An 18,132-nucleotide genomic window follows, 5' to 3' on the forward strand; every position below is an offset into this window, starting at 1 on the left:
AAGACCGCCAGCTTTGAGTTGCTGTGATCTCCTGCCACGAAGGGCAGTGGGAGATGCTGGAGAGCGGAGCCAAGAGCCAAGAGAGACGGCTGCTTCAGAGGTCCAGCTTGCTGGCAGACGTGTGAGTACGCTTAAAGCCCCGGTGGGTGGAAATGGCTGCTGTCCAGGCTCAGCAGGGCCATGAGAGCTACAATATCCCCGGTGAAAGACTGAATGGGGCCAATTGGCAGGACTGGAGTGAGTGCATGTACTACTGGCTGGAGGGAAAGCAGCTGTGAGAATGCACGCAAGCTGATCCAGTCCAGGCCCAGCCCAAAGCAGACGTGGCTGATGCTCTAGAGAGAGAGCAGAGGGTGCTAGCCATTTTAAGGGCCAGCGTTGATGCTTGACTGTTGCCAGAGCTCCAAGGGAAGAAGCCCTGGGTCGCGTGGCAGGCACTGAAGACGGCATGTCAGGCCGCAGTGGGAGCCAGACCAGAGGGGGCTAGAGGATGCCCAAAGGGAGCACAAAGCCCAGGAGGGTCTGAGGGACGCCCAGAAAGTCCAGAAAAGGCTGGGACTGTGTTGGGAAGCTGTTTCTATGCTTCAACACATCTGTGTGATGGACTGTGTGCTGGAGAAAGGCTAGGAGCTGGGAAGAGGAAGGCAGTAGCAAGCTGTTCCTCTGGCAATGTGGCACCCAGGAGTGGGGGTGCAGGCCGATCCAAGAGCTCTAGGAAAGCCAAAGTCTCCAAGAGTTGTTTGTGCTCTGAGGCGAAGTCCAACAGCGAAGGGCATTGTTCTGCAGAGGCTCTGGAATGCAAGGTCAGCCACCTGCTAGGAAGACAGATAAGCAGCGGTTCTCAGACAGCGGAGCCTGAGAACACCAGCAGCAGCCTTGCAGCAACCATGGCAACCAGGAAGGACACTGGCACTGACAGAGGCCCTGGTGGGGGTGCGAGCGTCGCCATGGCAACCTTGGAAAACAGCCAGAGACATTTTTTATCTCTAATTATCGATTCAGGAGCTACTCACAGTCTCGTAAATTCTCGAGAGCTCCTGAGGGACTGCAAGACAGTTAAAACTCAACGTTATGTCAAATTAGCAGATGGGTCTCAGAGACCATTGACTGAATCTGGGTTTTTATATTGTTCTTTTTTGGATCATTGGGTGCAGGCTTTTGTGGTCCCAGAGCTTGCACACTCTCTTTTAAGTGTGACATCACTAAATGCTGATGGGTTCGATGTTTTGTTTTCTAACAAATCTTGTTCCTTTTACGAAGAAGATCTACAGTGTTGAGAGAAAAGACAGGCTCTTTCTGGTGCAGATGCCTGTTGAAAATGGGGCTGGTGGAAAAATGGGACTGGTGGAAAAATGGGGCTGGTGGAAAATGGGGCTAGTGGAAAGTCCATTGAAGACACACAGGTGCAGTGTGCAAATGTCCCACCACACCATGATTGTATACACTTGTGGCACAGGAAATTTGGACATGCTGGGTGGTCACTTGTGAGAAAGGCCGCAGAGAACACAATTGGTAGTAGGTTCAAGGCTTGTGACAAATACCTAGATTGTCAAGCCTGTAAGCTATCGAAGGTCACAATATGCACATTCCCCAGGTCAGAGAGGAGAAGCAGCAAACCCTTTGAACTTGTGCATGCAGATTTGTCTGGTCCCATGCTAACACCTTCTTTAGCTGGGTCTAAATGGATTCTGGTTCTGATTGACGATTTTTTGAGATTTTCTTGGGTTTTTGCGCTTAAATGTAAGTCAGAAGCAGCTGCGCTGATCAGGGATTGGATCACAGCGATAGAGCTGCAGTTCTCTACCTGGGTGATTTCCTTTCAATCTGATCATGGGGGGGGAGTTCACAGGTTCTGCGCTGCAATTGTTTTTCAGGCAGAAGGGTATCAATCATCGATTGATGGCCCCCTACTCTCCACAACAGAACGGGGTTGCAGAGAGAAAGTTTCGCACGCTACAGGAAGCAGCGAATGCTATGTTGGCAGACTCAGGTTTGCCACAGCGCTTTTGGGCTGAGAGTTATAGGACTGCATGTTTTGTGCAGAATCGAGTGTACAATTCCAGGGTAGGCAACACACCGTTTTTCTTGTTGCATCAGAAAAAGCCGAAGGTGGGGTTTCTCCATGTTTTTGGTTCTGAGGCTTGGGTTCTCATTCCAAAGGCCATGAGCAGAAAGGGTGAGCCAAGATCTAGGAAGATGATCTTTGTGGGCTATGAGCCGGGTTCAACGGCATGGTGTTTCGCATACCCTACTGGCAACCAGTCTAAGCTGCTTATTAGCGGCAGTGCTGAGTTTTGCGAGCAGAGTGGGTGGAAACGTCTTCATGGGAACCTTGATGTTCTATCAGACTCAGATGAGGAAGAGGAGGGTGAGGCTGAACCTGTTGCTGATGTGCACAGTACCCAGCCACAGAGCCCAGAGCCGGGATCTCCAAGGGAGAGGCTCCGTATCTCTCCAAAAGGGAGTCCCAGGACCCCTCCACAGGTCTCTGTCAAGTCTGAGCTAAGGAGTGCACCATCCTCACCAGCAGAACCAGCTGTACGCCCGAAACGGCACAGCAGGTCAGAGGCGGATGTTTCTGACACAGAGGATAGTAGGGTTGATCCAGGTGAATCAGGCGCAGTTCCAGAATTCACGCTGAGGAGGTCAGCAAGATCAACCAAGGGAAAGCCACCTGAAAGGTATGAAGCCACTAGTGTCTGGGTTGGTGTGGCTAGATGTGAACCTGAATCCTTTGAGGATGTTCAGAAGTTGCCTCAGGAAGAAGCTAGCAAATGGTGTGAGGCGATGCAGAAGGAGATGAACTCAATGGAGTCTCTAGGTGTGTTCTCCCTCACGAAGTTGCCGATGGGCGAAAAAGCCGTGAGCTGCAGATGGGTTTACCGCTTGAAACCCACAGAAGCAGGAGAACCACAGTATAAAGCGAGGTTAGTGGCCCGAGTATTCACACAGAAAAAGGGTGTCCACTTCACAGAAGTATATTCGCTAACCTCGAGAGCGGAGACTCTGAGAACGCTCTTGGCGATAGCAGCACAGAGAGGTTGGAAGATGAACCATTTTGATGTAGATGTCGCCTACCTGAACTCAGATCTCAAGGAGGAGTTGTACATGCTTCCTCCTCCAGGGTTTGAAGTCAGTGAGCCAGGCGTTGTGTGGCGATTGCACAAATCCATCTATGGATTACGCCAATCTGCCAGAAATTGGAATATGTGCCTAGATGAAGCCTTAGAAGAGCTAGGTTTTAAGAGATCCCTTGCAGACAGTTGTCTTTACATTAAAGATTCAGGCTTGAAACAGCAAGTGGTACAGGTGTTCGTTGACGACCTTTTGATCATGGCACAGACAGGTAAACAGGTGGAGAAGTTTGCTATAGAGCTTGGAAAGCGGTTCAAGCTAAAGCAGCTTGGAGATGTCAAGTCCTATTTAGGCGTAGAGATCACAAGAGCAAGTGATGGAAGTTTTTTGCTTCGCCAGAAAGGTAAGATTGAACAGTTGCTTGAGAAGTTCAGGATGTCTGATTGTGCAGGTGCCAGATCACCCATGGAGGCTGGATATGTGAAGGAGTGTCAGCAAGTAGAGCGCATGGTGTTCGAAAACACTGAACTCTTTCAGTCAGCTCTGGGCAGTCTGTTGTATCTGTCACAGTGGAGCACCCCAGATATAGCGTTTGCTGTCAATCTGCTCAGTAGAGAGGCTTCAAGTCCTAGTGTGCAGGCCTGGAATGGTATAAAGCAGGTGCTACGTTACCTGCAAGAAACCAAAGAGTCTTGCCTCAAGATGTCAGCTGAGGGCGATGTCAAGCTGACTGCTTGGGTGGACTCGGACTGGGCTAACCTTGAGGACCGCAAGTCAGTGTCAGGCCTAGTGGTGAAGTTTGGGGACTCAGTAGTTGGGTGGAGGTCCCGGAAGCAAAGTCTCATAGCGCTTTCATCTACTGAAGCTGAGTTCAGTGCGCTATCAGAGGTTTGCAGAGAGCTGGAGTTCTATGTGTGTTTGGTTGAGGAAATCTGTGGGGAAAATTGTCTGCCCGTTGTGGTGCATGAAGACAATCAACCGTGCCTTAAATTGGCTGAGTCGGGGCAATTCAAGGCGAGGACCAAACATTTGGACATACGTTTTCAGAATGTGTGTCAGAGCGTTCGTGAGGGGCTAGTTGCTCTGAAATACTGTCCCTCAACCAAGAACCTCGCTGATGGTTTCACAAAACCATTAACCTTCCAGAAGCACGAGTTCTGTGAGGGTTTGTGTATGGGGAAAGCATTGTTGGCTATTGTCCCCAGATGCAGGACAAGAGGGGTGTGGAGTTTGGAACTGACAGGGTTAAAACTTCGTGGTGTCCTGTATCTGGGAGGACCTTGACGCAGAGAAGTGCGTCACAGTCTGTGAGCAGAGTTGCTCTGCCTGAGAGACACAGCTCAACTGAGAGGCTGTGAATGTGTGCTTTTGGAAGCACGGAGAAATGCCGGAAAGCTCTGATGGAATGAGACTGATTTATGGCTTGTAAATAAACGCTTCTAGAGAAAAGAACCGAGCTATCTTTGGACTTGATTTATCCCTTTTCTCACACAGACGCAGGACCGCTGCTGCTACTCTGCCATCCTGCTAGGTCAGAGCTTCTAAGCTTCGGAGACACAGAAGGCTGCGCAGGGAAGCCTGGCTGGACGCAGGATTTATATTCACACGAATATATAAGGCTCAGAGGCACCTTCTTTGTTCCTCAGGGCACCTGTCCCTGCTTGGCTCGAAAGGCACAAGGAGCTTTTTGGGTGCATAATATACTACTTGTTTGGACAAATCCAAATGGGCTGAAGCTGAGGAACCAGCCGGATGCAGTACAGAGTGTCCCAGACTTCAGCGACCCTCTTACATGTAGGGATTACTTGTTCACCACCAGGAAGCTTCAGCCAGGCCCATATGTGCTACTCACATGGTTGTTTCATAGTCCTAGGCCTCCCTGGGCTCCTGATGCTATCTTATGGGGAAGGATTGCAGGAAGCTGCAGCCAGGCATACGTGATGGTTGCATCACATGAAACTTCACCTGACTAGGGACCATCAGACCTGGACTAAAGATCAGTTTTTACTTTAAAAGTTTTGTATACAGAAGGGTATATTTTACTTGAGGACCTAAAGGGCATATTTCACCAGTGCTACCGGGTGAATGGGCTGGGAGGCCACACAGCTACTGACCCTGCAACCACTGAGTGGATTTCTGTGCGGTCCTTTCTGTACAGCCTCAGATGCTCCCAAGGGTGGTAAGTTGGACTAATTAAATGGAACCTTTTCCCCTCAAAAAGACTTCACCCAGAATCTTCAGTAAAAAGCCACTTTACAATGAATTGAAGAAATGAGTTTCGAAGCCTCTTGCTTGGCCTCCGTCACAGCAGAAAATTTTGGATTTTTCCAATCACTCATTCACCAGAAAGATATGAATGGAAAGCAGTCCTCTCTCCAGATGAAAAACCTAAGTTCATGGGAGGCTGGTCTACTACTTCTTATTTTCAAGTTTCCACTAGATCCCCAAACTACAGTCTTTCTATTTCCCACAACCTCCAGTACTGAATTTCAGTGTAGAGAAAATCCTGAATATTTTTCTGTCAATCTCCCACTCTTTAGCTAATCGGCTATTTGCAAAAGGATTGTTGTGGGGAGGAGGTCCCACCCACTTGTTCCTAGGCAGAAAATACCAGGCAATAAGTAGTCATAGTAGCTGAACTTCGAGTAAGGAAGATGTCACTTGGTTTGAAGACCCAGGCTCAATGCAGCCATGGCATACAGCTAGGGGGAACCTTGTTGACATCCCAGCTCACCTGAGATGCCCACCCACTCGCCTGCTGAGACCCAGCACCCGGGCACACACAGAGCCCACTCACATAGACATCCCCACACAGCAACACAACCTAACACAGCCATTTGTTCACATAGGAGTTCTTTTAATACAGCATCCTTCTTAGACGGCATTCAAAGGCAGTGGTCTCTGTCTTTACAGCAGTCGAGCTCGTGCACTTGCTGTACGTCCTGGTAGACTTTTCGAGTTTTGCAGTCGCTGCTATATAAGCCGCATTTTTTGTAGTAGCGCAAGACATGTTTAGTTACCACTGGGAAGAGAAAGAAAAGTATCTGGTTTACTGGTAGTAACAGATCCCCGGCCTCCTCTGCACCCGGTCATACTAGCCATGCCCCATCAGCCACTCATGGAAATGCACTGAAAATAAGGGGGACAGGGAGAGAAAGACAAGAAGGACCACTCACTTGAAGTGATTCTGTACAAGACGCAGGCTGCAGGGTGTCCTGAATGTGGATCATCAGGGCATTTCTCTTCATGTGGGTTAGCTGGTACACATGGCTGTCCTTCAGCCTCTGAACTGCACACGCTACAGATTAAGGCATTTGCTGTTAAAAGAAGGAAGGGAGGGAGGGAGGGAGGGAGGGAGGGAGGGAGGCACCTGCTGTAAGGCATGCTTGTTTGTTTACATGTCTTGTTCCTTCCTGAGCTTCTAAGTGAAAAAGGGGAAAAGAGAGGACCCAAATAATTACCGCCCAGTCAGTCTGACATCAATACCAGGGAAGATTCTGGAGCAGATCATTAAGCAAACAGTCTGTGAGCACCTAGAAAGGAATGCTGTGATCACCAATAGTCAGCATGGATTTCTGAAAAATAAGTCATGTCAGACTAACCTGATCTCGTTTTTTGACAGAATTACAAGCCTGGTAGATGAAGGGAACGCAGCGGTTGTAGCCTACCTTGATTTCAGCAAGGCATTTGACAAGGTGCCCCATGATATTCTTGTAAAGAAGCTGGTAAAATGCGGACTTGACTATGCTACCACTCAGTGGATTTGTAACTGGCTGACTGACCGAACCCAAAGGGTGCTCATCAATGGTTCCTCTTCATCCTGGAGAAGAGTGACTAGTGGGGTGCCACAGGGTTCTGTCTTGGGCCCGGTCTTATTCAACATCTTTATCAACGACTTGGATGATGGACTCAAGGGCATCCTGATCAAATTTGCAGATGACACCAAACTGGGAGGGGTGGCTAACACCCCAGAGGACAGGATCACACTTCAAAACGACCTTGACAGATTAGAGAACTGGGCCAAAACAAGATGAATTTTAACAGGGAGAAATGTAAAGTATTGCACTTGGGCAAAAAAAATGAGAGGCGCAAATACAAGATGGGTGACACCTGGCTTGAGAGCAGTACATGTGAAAATGATCTAGGAGTCTTGGTTGACCACAAACTTGAGCCAACAGTGTGATGCGGCAGCTAAAAAGCCAATGCAGTTCTGGGCTGCATCAATAGGAGTATAGCATCTAGATCAAGGGAAGTAATAGTGCCACTGTATTCTGCTCTGGTCAGACCTCACTTGGAGTACTGTGTCCAGTTCTGGGTACCACAGTTCAAGAAGGACACTGACAAACTGGAACGTGTCCATTGGAGGGCAACCAAAATGGTCAAAGGCCTGGAAACGATGCCTTATGAGGAACGGCTAAGGGAGATGGGCATGCTTAGCCTGGAGAAGAGGAGGTCAAGGGGTGTTATGATAGCCATGTTCAAATATATAAAAGGATGTCACATAGAGGAGGGAGAAAGGTTGTTTTCTGCTGCTCCAGAGAAGTGGACACAGAGCAATGGATCCAAACTACAAGAAATAAGATTCCACCTAAACATTAGGAAGAACTTCCTGACAGGAAGAGCTGTTCGACAGTGGAATATGCTGCCAAGGAGTGTGGTGGAGTCTCCTTCTTTAGAGGTCTTTAAGCAGAGGCTTGACAACCATATGTCAGGAGTGCTCTGATGGTGTTTCCTGCTTGGCAGGGGGTTGGACTCGATGGACCTTGTGGTCACTTCCAACTCTATGATTCTATGATTCTATGATTCTAAGTCACCAAACTCGTTGTTTCCTTCAAAGAAGAAAAATGCTGAGATGCCCTGAGTCTAAAAAGGACATTGGTGGTTCTTACAGAAGGTGTAAATTGATCCCCACGGAGTTCCGCAGAACGTGATTGGCTGTGCCTACAACCAGGAGGATCCTCCCCTCTGCCACATCCCCATAACAGGCATCTGAGGGTCAGCCAGCTCCAGCATTGTAGAGACTTTGCAGAAAGGGTCCTCTAGTGAGCCTCCTGAGAGTGGCAGGTGCCAAGCAGCAGCTTAGAGTTGCCATATTTCAAAAAGTAAAAATCTAGACACCAAAGTTGTAGAGCTTTTATTCTTCTCCTCCTTATTAGCCAGGGTTGTTGATTTTTGGGACATAATTGCAAAAAAGAGAGAAAAGAATAAAGAGGTTTTTGAGCTATTTTTAAGGGAAATTTCCCAATACAATAATGCTGACATGGGTTGCTATATGTCCGGATTTCCACGAACTTTTTTTAGTGATTTCTGCTTGGACACTGCTTCCAATGTATGGCAACCCTACAACAGCCAGATAGGCAACATCAACAGATGTAAACACCAGAGAGTTTGCACCAACGGGTCTGTGTGTGTGTGTGTGTGTGTGTGTGTGTGTGTCACTGCAGCTATGTTAGAAGGAGCACTGCCTACAGCTCCCATTTTCAGCTGCCAGGTTTATGCAAACAATTAAAGATTTTTTCAAAACTAGTTGGTGAACTGCTTGGGGAGGGGAAAGGCTGCACTTCTGACTATTGCAAATTACTATGTTTTTTAAAAACAAATATTTTAATAAGTAAATAAATAAAGTTAAAATAAGCCCCCCCCTGCCCTGTGCAGTAGAGCATCATTCTCCTGAAAAACTTTCTGAAGTTGGGACCGTGCAGGGATTGCAAGGACAGGAGACATAGTGGGATCGGTGGAAATCATCTCTGCCAATACCAAGCACGGAGGGTGATGATGCCTGTATTGATCTGGCACTTAATAGCATCTAAACCTTTCTCCAGGTCTGCGTTATTTCCAAAGTTAGACTTTCAATCATTATCCCCAAATAGGTGCCAGAGCTAAAAAGAGAAAGAAAATAGCTTACGGGTTCGCCAGTTCTTAGGAAGATAGGTGGTGGACATACAGCACATTTGAATTGGTGGCCTACCATGTTTTTCCATTGGCAGGTGGGACTTACCTCCACAGCTGAGGCAGAGCAAAAGACAGACTCCAAGCAGCCAGACCTGAGCCAAGCGTGGCTTCATGTTAGCAAGGAGAAAGCTGTGTCTGATTCGAAAGACTGTTTTGAAGAGTTATTGCTTGGAGACAGAGGACTAGGCTTCTTGGTAATAAGGAGGAGGAAGAGCTCAAATATTTCTCTCCGTTTGAGGCTCAATACTGTGATTATATAAGGCCGAGAAGGGCCTTCTTGGCTGCTCAACCCATTCTAATGGGCTTCAAGGTACAAGAGAAGTCTGGGCTGGCTTTGAAGGGCAGCAGAGATGTGGGTGGTGGTTCCTTGAGCCGTTAAGTGCATCATGTCCTGATTGTTTAACAAATGCTAATGGGACGTGAGTTTAGCTGGATGCTCTACAGAATGTCCCAGACCTCACTGGTTCTCTGATGCTATCTTTTGTGGAGGCATGCCCGTTCCTTTCAGTGGGTTCTCTGCCCAGCTCCACATTTCCTGGTTGACTGAGCCACACAAACCAAAACAGGAGCATGGTGCACCAGAGCAGGCAAGTTCAGAAGCTGATTGGGCTCTGAGGCCCAGAACATACAGCTTTTAATTTTAACAATCTTAAGTGCTTGCGAGGGACAAGTGCTTGTGATACCCTAGCAAAAAGGTAAAAGGTAAAAGACCCCTGGACGGTGAAGTCCAGTCAAAGACAACTATGGGGTTGAGGCACTCATCTCACTTTCAGGCTGAGGGAGCCGGCGTTTGTCCACAGACAGCTTTCCAGGTCATGTGGCCATCATGACTAAACCGCTTCTGGAGCAACAGAACAACATGACAAAAGCCAGAGCACAAGGAAACGCCATGTACAGTGATACCTCAGATGCTTCAGGTTACAGATGCTTCAGGTTACAGATGCTTCAGGTTACAGACTCCGCTAACCCAGAAATAGTACCTCGGGTTAAGAACTTTGCTTCAGGCTGAGAACATATATTGTGCGGCGGCAGCGCAATGGCAGTGGGAGGCTCCATTAGCTACAGTGGTACCTCAGGTTAAGAACAGTTTCAGGTTAAGAAATAAGTTATTAACCCGAGATACCACTGTACCTTCCTGCCACAGCGGTACCTATTTATCTACTTGCATTGGTGCGCTTTCAAACTGCTAGGTTGGCAGAGGCTGGGACTGACCCAACTCCAGATTCTGAAATCCTGTACAGAATTCCTAGAGCTCAGCTTCCAAATGATGCTGTCTTACATGGGAAGGAAGTGTATTCCTTTCATTTAACAAGACTTTCATTATATGAGGCTCAGAGGCACCTTCTTTTTTCCTCAGGGCACCTGTCCCTGCTAGTCTTAAAAGGTACAAGGAGCTTTTTAGGTGCATAATATACTACTTGTTTGGACAAATCCAAATGGGCTGAAGCTGAGGAACCAGCCGGATGCAGTACAGAGTGTCCCAGACTTCAGCGACCCTCTTACATGTAGGGATTACTTGTTCACCACCAGGAAGCTTCAGCCAGGCCCATATGTGCTACTCACATGGTTGTTTCATAGTCCTAGGCCTCCCTGGGCTCCTGATGCTATCTTATGGGGAAGGATTGCAGGAAGCTGCAGCCAGGCATACGTGATTGTTGCATCACACGAAACTTCAGCTGCGTTGGAACCATCAGACCTGGACTAAAGATCAGTTTTTACTTTAAAAGGTTTGGATACAGAAGGGTATATTTTACTTGAGGACCTAAAGGGCATATTTCACCAGCGCTACCGGGTGGATGGGCTGGGAGGCCACACAGCTACTGACCCTGCAACCACTGAGTGGATTTCTGTGCGGTCCTTTCTGTGCAGCCTCAGATGCTCTCAAGGGTAGCAAGTTGGACTAATTAAATGGAATCTTTTCTCCTTAAAAAGACTTCACCCAGAATCTTTAGTAAATAGCCACTTTACAATGAATTGAAGAAATGAGTTTTGAAGACTCTTGCTTGGCCTCCGTCACAGCAGAAAATTTTGGATTTTTCCTTTTTTTTTAAAGTAATGTTTATTGAAATTTTAGAGGTTACAAAAGAAATAAAAAAAAAAAATACATAAAAGCAAATCACATCCAAAAAATAAAAATAAAGGAGCGAAAACAGATGAAAAAGAAAAAAGGAAAGAAAGAAAAAAATTAAAAATACATACAATCAAAAAGAAAAAAAGAACAAATCAAACCTTTACATATTTTTCTTTCTTTAACATATTTCCTTGACTTCCTCGCACCTCCCCTCTTTATATTCTGGTTCAGATAGGTATTTCAGCAAATCCTTCATCTTTGTTTTTATCCTAATAATTTATCTTAATATACTGTAATTTTTCATTCTCTCTTTCACCAATTATCCATCCATTTTTACTTTATTTAATCTTATTTCTCATTAAAACTGATATATTTGAACTTATTCTCTTAAGACGTTTCCCTTAGGGTTATAAAAATTTCATTCCACGATTTTTCCAGTTTCCATTAAAAAATTCATTAGAAAAGACTCGACATATACATTTTAAATTCCCAATTTTCTTCCACCGTCTCCCCTCCCCGGTCTCGGCCCCTACCCACAGTTCCATCAACCTCCAACAGTCCATCAACCTGGAGATCTAAAATCCGAGGCTCTTAACTCTTCTTCATGTCCCGTCTGCCGATCTTCTTGATAATCTTTGGTATTAAATAACAGATCTCGGGGGGGCTCCAACCCAACGATGGTCATATTCCTTCTTAGCAGGTCTGCCAGATTTCCATATTTAAAGATAGGGCCCATAAAGTATTCCAAGCCTTGCTTCACCCTTCTTCCAAATCCAAAGGCCACAAATACTCCAATCTCCCCCTGGCTCAAATTCGTATCCCGAAAGTCATTTGATCCCCATATAAGGTGATCTTCCAGATCAAGCCAAGCTCCCATCTCCAAAACCTGGCTTCTCTTAATTACAGTCATATAAGGCCTCCACTTATAATCCTCCATTTGCCTCTGTAGGGTTGAGGCTCCCCCTTGCTTCACTTTCACAACAACTCTTTCCTTCTCTAGTTCTTCAATACGTTCCATGAAAAAGAATTCCTGTGCCGGATTCTTGTCAACTTCTTTGCTGATGCCCATTTTTGTTCCCAAAATATCAACACTAGTAGCCATGGCATCTATCTGTTCATGCAGCTTTCCCAGCAGATAAAATGTCCTATGCAATACAGACGCTACTTCCTTTTCAACAGACATCCTTGAAGTGTTCAAGGTCAATACTGATTTCTCGGGGCCTTTATTTTTAAAGCTAATTTCCCAGCTGCATTCTTGTAACAATGTCCCAAAACTCCCTCTAGAGGGAAACAGTCTCCATTTATCAATCCTTCCTGCACAGTCCCCAAAATCCCAAAAGTAACTCAGTAACAATTCTAGTTACCTTTCCTTCTTTTTAAGTGCAGAAGCGGACAATGGAAACAAAGTCTATCTTTTGTATCTTGACAGCTAGCTGTCAAAATTATCTGTTCACCGTTGATGGGCTCCTCGCGGACCGCTCCCAGGTTTAGAGACCTGGCGCTTCAATTCCTAAATTTTCTCCTTCTCCTGCAGGGCCCCCCTGCTTCCAAAGGAGGTATTAATAATATTTTCAATCAGTGGAGTTTTAATCCTTTACGTAGGGCTTTCCAAGACCTTAGTTAACAAGTTCTTTGCTTCAATCTATTTCCAAAAAGGGAAGGTGGACTTCCTGTTTAGACCTTCCCCGTTCAAAGCCAAATTAAGTTTTTTTTTCTTAAAGTCCAATTTCCCGATCTACTCACGGGTTGTTGTTTAAAATCCAATTGTCCACAAGAAAAAGTCAGCGCTCTCTGGCAACAGCTGTGCGGCTTCACTCCGTAAAAATAGCGGTCGATTCAAAACACCGCGCCGCTCACCCCACGTCGCTTCGGGTCCCCAAAAAAGGGGTTTCCCTGCAAGTAGGTGTCAGCCGAATCCCACGTTCCCAGGCTTCCTTCGCCTGGGATTTTAAAGGGGTCTCCGCCTTCGCCACAGCGGCAAGACCCAAATTTCACGGAGCGGGTTCCCCTCAGTCAGAGCAAATCCGCCATTGCCGATGGCGCTAACCCAGAAGTCCAAAATTTTGGATTTTTCCAATCACTCATTCACCAGAAAGATATGAACGGAAAGCAGTCATCTCTCCAGATGAAAAACCTAAGTTCAGTGGAGGCTGGTCTACTACTAGAGTGGCTGGGGAAACCCAGCCAGATGGGCGGGGTACAAATAATAAATTATTATTATTATTATTATTATTACTACTTGTTCTTAAGTTTCCACTAGATTCCCAAACTACACTCTTTCTATTTTCCCCAACCTCCAGTACTGAATTTCAATGGAGAGAGAATCCTGAATATTTTTCTGTCAATCTCCCGTTCTCTGGCTAATCAGCTCTCTGCAAAAGGATTGTTGTGGTGAGGTGGTCCCACCCAATTGTTCCTAGGCAGAAAATACCAGGCAATAAGTAGTCATAGTAGCTGAACCTTTTGAATTGATGCTTTTGAATTATGGTGCTGGAGGAGACTCTTGAGAGTCCCATGGACTGCAAGAAGATCAAACCTCTCCATTCTGAAGGAAATCAGCCCTGAGTGCTCACTGGAAGGACAGATTGTGAAGCTGAGGCTCCAGTACTTTGGCCACCTCATGAGAAGAGAAGACTCCCTGGAGAAGACCCTGATGTTGGGAAGGGGGAGAAAGGGGCGACAGAGGACGAGATGGTTGGATAGTGTTTTCGAGGTTACCAGCATGAGTCTGACCAAACTGCGGGAGGCAGTGGAGGACAGGAGTGCCTGGCGTTCTCTGGTCCATGGGGTCACGAAGAGTCGGACATGACTAAACGAGTAAACAACAACAACTAGTAGCTGAACCTCGAGTAAGGAAGATGTCACTTGGTTTGAAGACCCAGGCTCAATGCAGCCATGGCATACAGCCAGGGGAAACCTTGTTGACATCCCAGCTCACCTGAGATGCCCATCCACTCACCTGCTGAGATTCTGCACCCATGCACGCCACTGGTCACACACAGAGGCCACTCACATAGAAATCCCCACACAGCAACATAACTCAAATTGCACAGCCATTTGTTCACATAGGAGTTCTTTTAATACAGCATCCTCCTTAGACGGCATTCAAAGGCAGTGGTCTCTGTCGTTACAGCAGTGGAGCTCGTGCACTTCCGGTACGTCATCGTAGACTTTTCGAGTTTTGCAGTCGCTGGTATAGAAGCCGCATTTTTTGTAGTAGCGCAACACACGTCCAGTTTCTGAAGGGAAGAGAAAGAAAAGTATCTGGGTTACTGTTAGTAACTGGCTTGATGATAATGTCAGGATCCACCCCTTGCTAGGTCCCCATCAGTGACAGCTGGGGAAACGGGGGTCTGTGCTGAAGGGCAGGTTTTTGCTACCACTGTTGCCAGGTATAGCACCCAGCACCCCTGCTTATCCTCAAGAATGAATGGCAACTCTTCCCTGGCATTAGGTGAAGCACTGCAATTGGGACGCCATTGGCCAGAGGGCCCAACCTGGCCCCTGACTTGAGATACCTCAGCCAGGTGGACTGCATCACATGGACTTATCCAGGATCCCATCTGTACCTTGACATGCTAGGGTTTGACTGGAGAATCAAAAGTGAACTTAGAAAATTCATGTTTCTCTCACTGCCTGCAGGTAATGTTGCTTCAAAGAATTTCCAGGGGGATATGTACCGCCATGTGACTGAAGGCTTGCAATCAGGTTTTGTATGGAAGCTGCATTAGGATAGCTTAGAGCTCCATTGGAAGGAGGTGCTTGAACAACGAGAGAAGCACCTCATTCCAATGGAAGCTCTAAGCTTCCATTGTACTACTTGTACTACTGAAGTTGCAAGATCCCCGGCCTCCTCTGCACCCGGTCATAGTAGCCATGCCCCATCAGCCACTCATGGAAATGCACTGAAAATAAGGGGGGCGGGGAGAGAAAGACAAGAAGGACCACTCACTTGAAGTGATTCTGTACAAGACGCAGGCTGCAGGGTGTCCTGAATGTGGATCATCAGCGCATTTCTCTTCATATGGGGCAGCTTGTATACACGGCTGTCCTGGACCCTCTGAACTGCACAGGCTACAGATTAAGGCATTTGCTGTTAAAAGAAGAAAGGGAGGGAGGGAGGGAGGTACCTGCTGTAAGGCATGCTTCTTTGTTTACATGTCTTGTCCCTTCCTGAGCTTCTAAGTCACCAAACTCGCTGTTTCCTTCAAAGAAGAAAAATGCTGAGATGCCCTGAGTCTAAAAAGGACATTGGTGGTTCTTACAGAAGGTGTAAATTGAGCCCCACGGAGTTCCGCAGAACGTGATTGGCTGTGCCTACAACCAGGAGGACCCTCCCCTCTGCCACATCCCCATAACAGGCATCTGAGGGTGCAGCCAGATCCAGCATTGTAGAGACTTTGCAGAAAGGGTCCTCTAGTGAGCCTCCTGAGAGTGGCAGGTGCCAAGCGGCAGCTTAGAGTTGCCATATTTCAAAAAGTGAAAATCCGAACACAAAAGATGTCGATCGTTTATTATTATTATTTTCTTTTGGCCAAAGCTGTTGACCTTTTTGGGCAAAATTGGAAAGAAAAACCTAAAAAAAGTTAAGATGAAGTTTTTGAGCTATTTTAAATGAAAATCGCCAAAAACGATACTGCCAACATGGGTTGCTATTTTTCAGCGATTTCCACCTGGACACCGACATATGGCAACCCTACAGCAACTTCATTAGAATAGCAACAGAGCATCATTCCACTGAAAAACCATCCGAAGTTGGGACTGTGCAGGGATAACAAGGACAGGAGACATAGTGGGATCTGTGGAAATCATCATTGCCAATACCCTGACATTGACCCAAGCATGGTGGGTGATGATGCCTGTATTGATCTGTTACTTAATAGCATCTAAACCTTTCTCCAGGTGTGCGTTATTTCCAAAGTTAGACTTTCAATCATTATCCCCAGGTAGGTGCCAGAGCTAAAAAGAAAAAGGCTTACGGGTTCGCCAGTTCTTAGGAAGATAGGTGCTGGACATACAGCACATTTGAACTGGTGGCCTACCATGTTTTTCCATTGGCAGGTGGGACTTACCTCCACAGCTGAGGCAGAGCAAAACACAGACTTCAAGCAGCCAGACGTGAGCCAAGCGTGGCTTCATGTTAGCAAGGAAAAAGCCCTGTTTGGTTAGAAAGACTGTTTTGAAGAGTGATTGCTTGGAGACAGCAGGCAAGGCTTCCTGGTAATAAGAAGGAGGAAGAGCTCCGCCTTTATTGAACTCTCTGTCTGAGGAGCCAAGCTAAAAACAGTCATTATATAAGGCCGAGAGGGGCCTTCTTGGCTCCTCACCCTATTTTAATGGCCTATTTTACATGACGTCTCTGGCAATAAGTTGGGGTTGCTCTGGAGAGCAGCAGAGGTTGTGGTTCCTTCAGCTGTTAAGTGCATGATGTACTGACTGTCCAGACAAATCCTCATGGGTTCTGATGGATGCTCTACAGAATGTCCCAGACCTCTGGGGCCATCTGATGGATGGAGGCATGCTTGTTCCTTTCAATGAGTTTTGGCTGCGTCTCAGGCTGCCTACAACCACACCCCCATAACAGGTATCTAATTGTCAGGACAGCTCCAGCATTGAAGGTATCTTGGAAAAAGGGTCCTTCATTGAGCCTCCTGTGAGTAGCAGGGAGCAGCAGCAGCAGCAGCAGCAGCAGCTGGAATGGCAACTTCAGCAAGCGTTAACAGTAGAGAGTCCACAGAAGGAGACAGGGCATCTTTCTTAGAAGGAGCAGAGGCTGCAGCTTCCACTGGATTGCACACATTAAACTCTAAAGGCATGTCCTTAGGAGTGCTGCCTGCAGCTGATACATTAAGCCACACAGACAATTATCAAACTCTTTCTGCAGAATATTTAGCCGGTGAACTGTGGGGGTGGAGGTTGTGCTATGAATACAGTAAACTGCTTGGAAATTGGTTTTTGTTTTTGTTTACAAAATGAAATTTTGTAAATAATGCCCACCCCCCAATATAATGTCATTCCGGCAGAAAACTACCCAAAGTTGGGACTCTGCAGGGATTACAAGGACAGAAGATGCTTCTGTCAGAGTGCTGCTGGCAGGAAGAAATTTTCTTCCGCAGGGACATACAGCACATGTTTACTGGTGGTCTGCCTTATTTTATGTTCTGCAGGTGGGGCTTCTGCAGGTGGGAAGCAGAAGATATATATAGGCAAAAGCACCAGATCGATTAAACTACGCATAAACAAACATCGATCACGGATCCGCAACAGAATGCTAGAAGCCCCAATGGTGGAACATTACATACAGCAAAAACATACGGAGGATGATTTTGTCTTCTTCATTATCTGGAAACCAAAAGTAGATTTATATACCAGGAGAAACATTGATAGACTATTGTTACAACAGGAAGCACGATATATTCATTTGTTTGAAACGATGTCCCCCAAGGGTTTGCATGAACATCAAGACTACAATTCGTTTCTTTAAAAAACCACTACAGATGACCTTGGACTTTATATCTCCTCTCGGTTTACACCTTTAAGAAGGGAGAGCCTATCCTCCTCCCCCACAGACACACATATAAGACAATGATCTCACTCCCTAATAGAAAACGCACAGAGAAACGTAAGAAAATTTGGATTCATTTATCTAAGGTGAGAAAACACGCATCTGATGTCCGTTTTTCACAAACAATTTGACTGGAAATAATAACTTGTAAATTCTCATTTCTAGACGCATGTAGAAAAAAGAAACACAAAAGAATTGAATGATATAGACTTCTAACAGATTTATATTCCTTAAAAAGCCGAGGTATGGAACCAAATATCATATGTGTTAATACACTTTAGAATGTATATACTTCATTATATTTATGATTTATGGTATTGGAGAACCTTGATCTATTTTGACATATTATTTGATATTACCAGCTGAAGAAGGCATTACTCCGAAACAGGGCCCTGTCCTGGTCACCACTACTGAGTCGTACATCTGACTGGTCACCACTACTGAGTCGTACATCTGACTCATACTCCGG

The 18,132-nt window shown here is 46.3% G+C and overlaps 1 protein-coding gene and 1 long non-coding RNA gene across 5 annotated transcripts in view; one reads left to right on the forward strand and one right to left on the reverse strand.

Moving 5' to 3' along the window:
* The first annotated feature begins 613 nt into the window (after positions 1-613).
* Positions 614-18,132, forward strand: part of LOC309337460 — a 180,823-nt gene continuing 163,304 nt past the window's right edge. Inside the window, exon 1 of the long non-coding RNA XR_014154323.1 lies at positions 614-803. This is a non-coding gene — a long non-coding RNA (uncharacterized lncRNA). The remainder of the gene's footprint in view (positions 804-18,132) is intronic.
* Positions 5,912-16,695, reverse strand: LOC309337300 (uncharacterized protein). Of its 4 annotated transcripts, none has more exons than XR_014154156.1 (3): positions 16,171-16,695; positions 15,051-15,303; positions 5,912-6,097 (listed from the first exon to the last, which is right to left on the reverse strand). XR_014154156.1 is itself a non-coding variant. In XM_081854083.1 (3 exons), the coding sequence occupies exons 1-3, from the start codon at positions 16,235-16,237 to the stop codon at positions 5,961-5,963; spliced, it is 345 nt and encodes a 114-aa protein (XP_081710209.1). In that variant the 5' UTR covers positions 16,238-16,663; the 3' UTR covers positions 5,912-5,960. The 4 variants fall into 4 exon arrangements, 2 of the variants coding, with proteins under 2 accessions (XP_081710209.1, XP_081710210.1); XR_014154157.1 differs by lacking the exons at positions 15,051-15,303; positions 16,171-16,695 and adding exons at positions 6,252-6,392; positions 9,074-9,238; XM_081854083.1 differs by having other exon boundaries at positions 15,051-15,191; positions 16,171-16,663.

The sequence above is a fragment of the Podarcis erhardii genome (assembly GCF_964252035.2).
Source record: "Podarcis erhardii genome assembly, chromosome: 2".
NCBI classification, from domain to species: domain Eukaryota; kingdom Metazoa; phylum Chordata; class Lepidosauria; order Squamata; family Lacertidae; genus Podarcis; species Podarcis erhardii.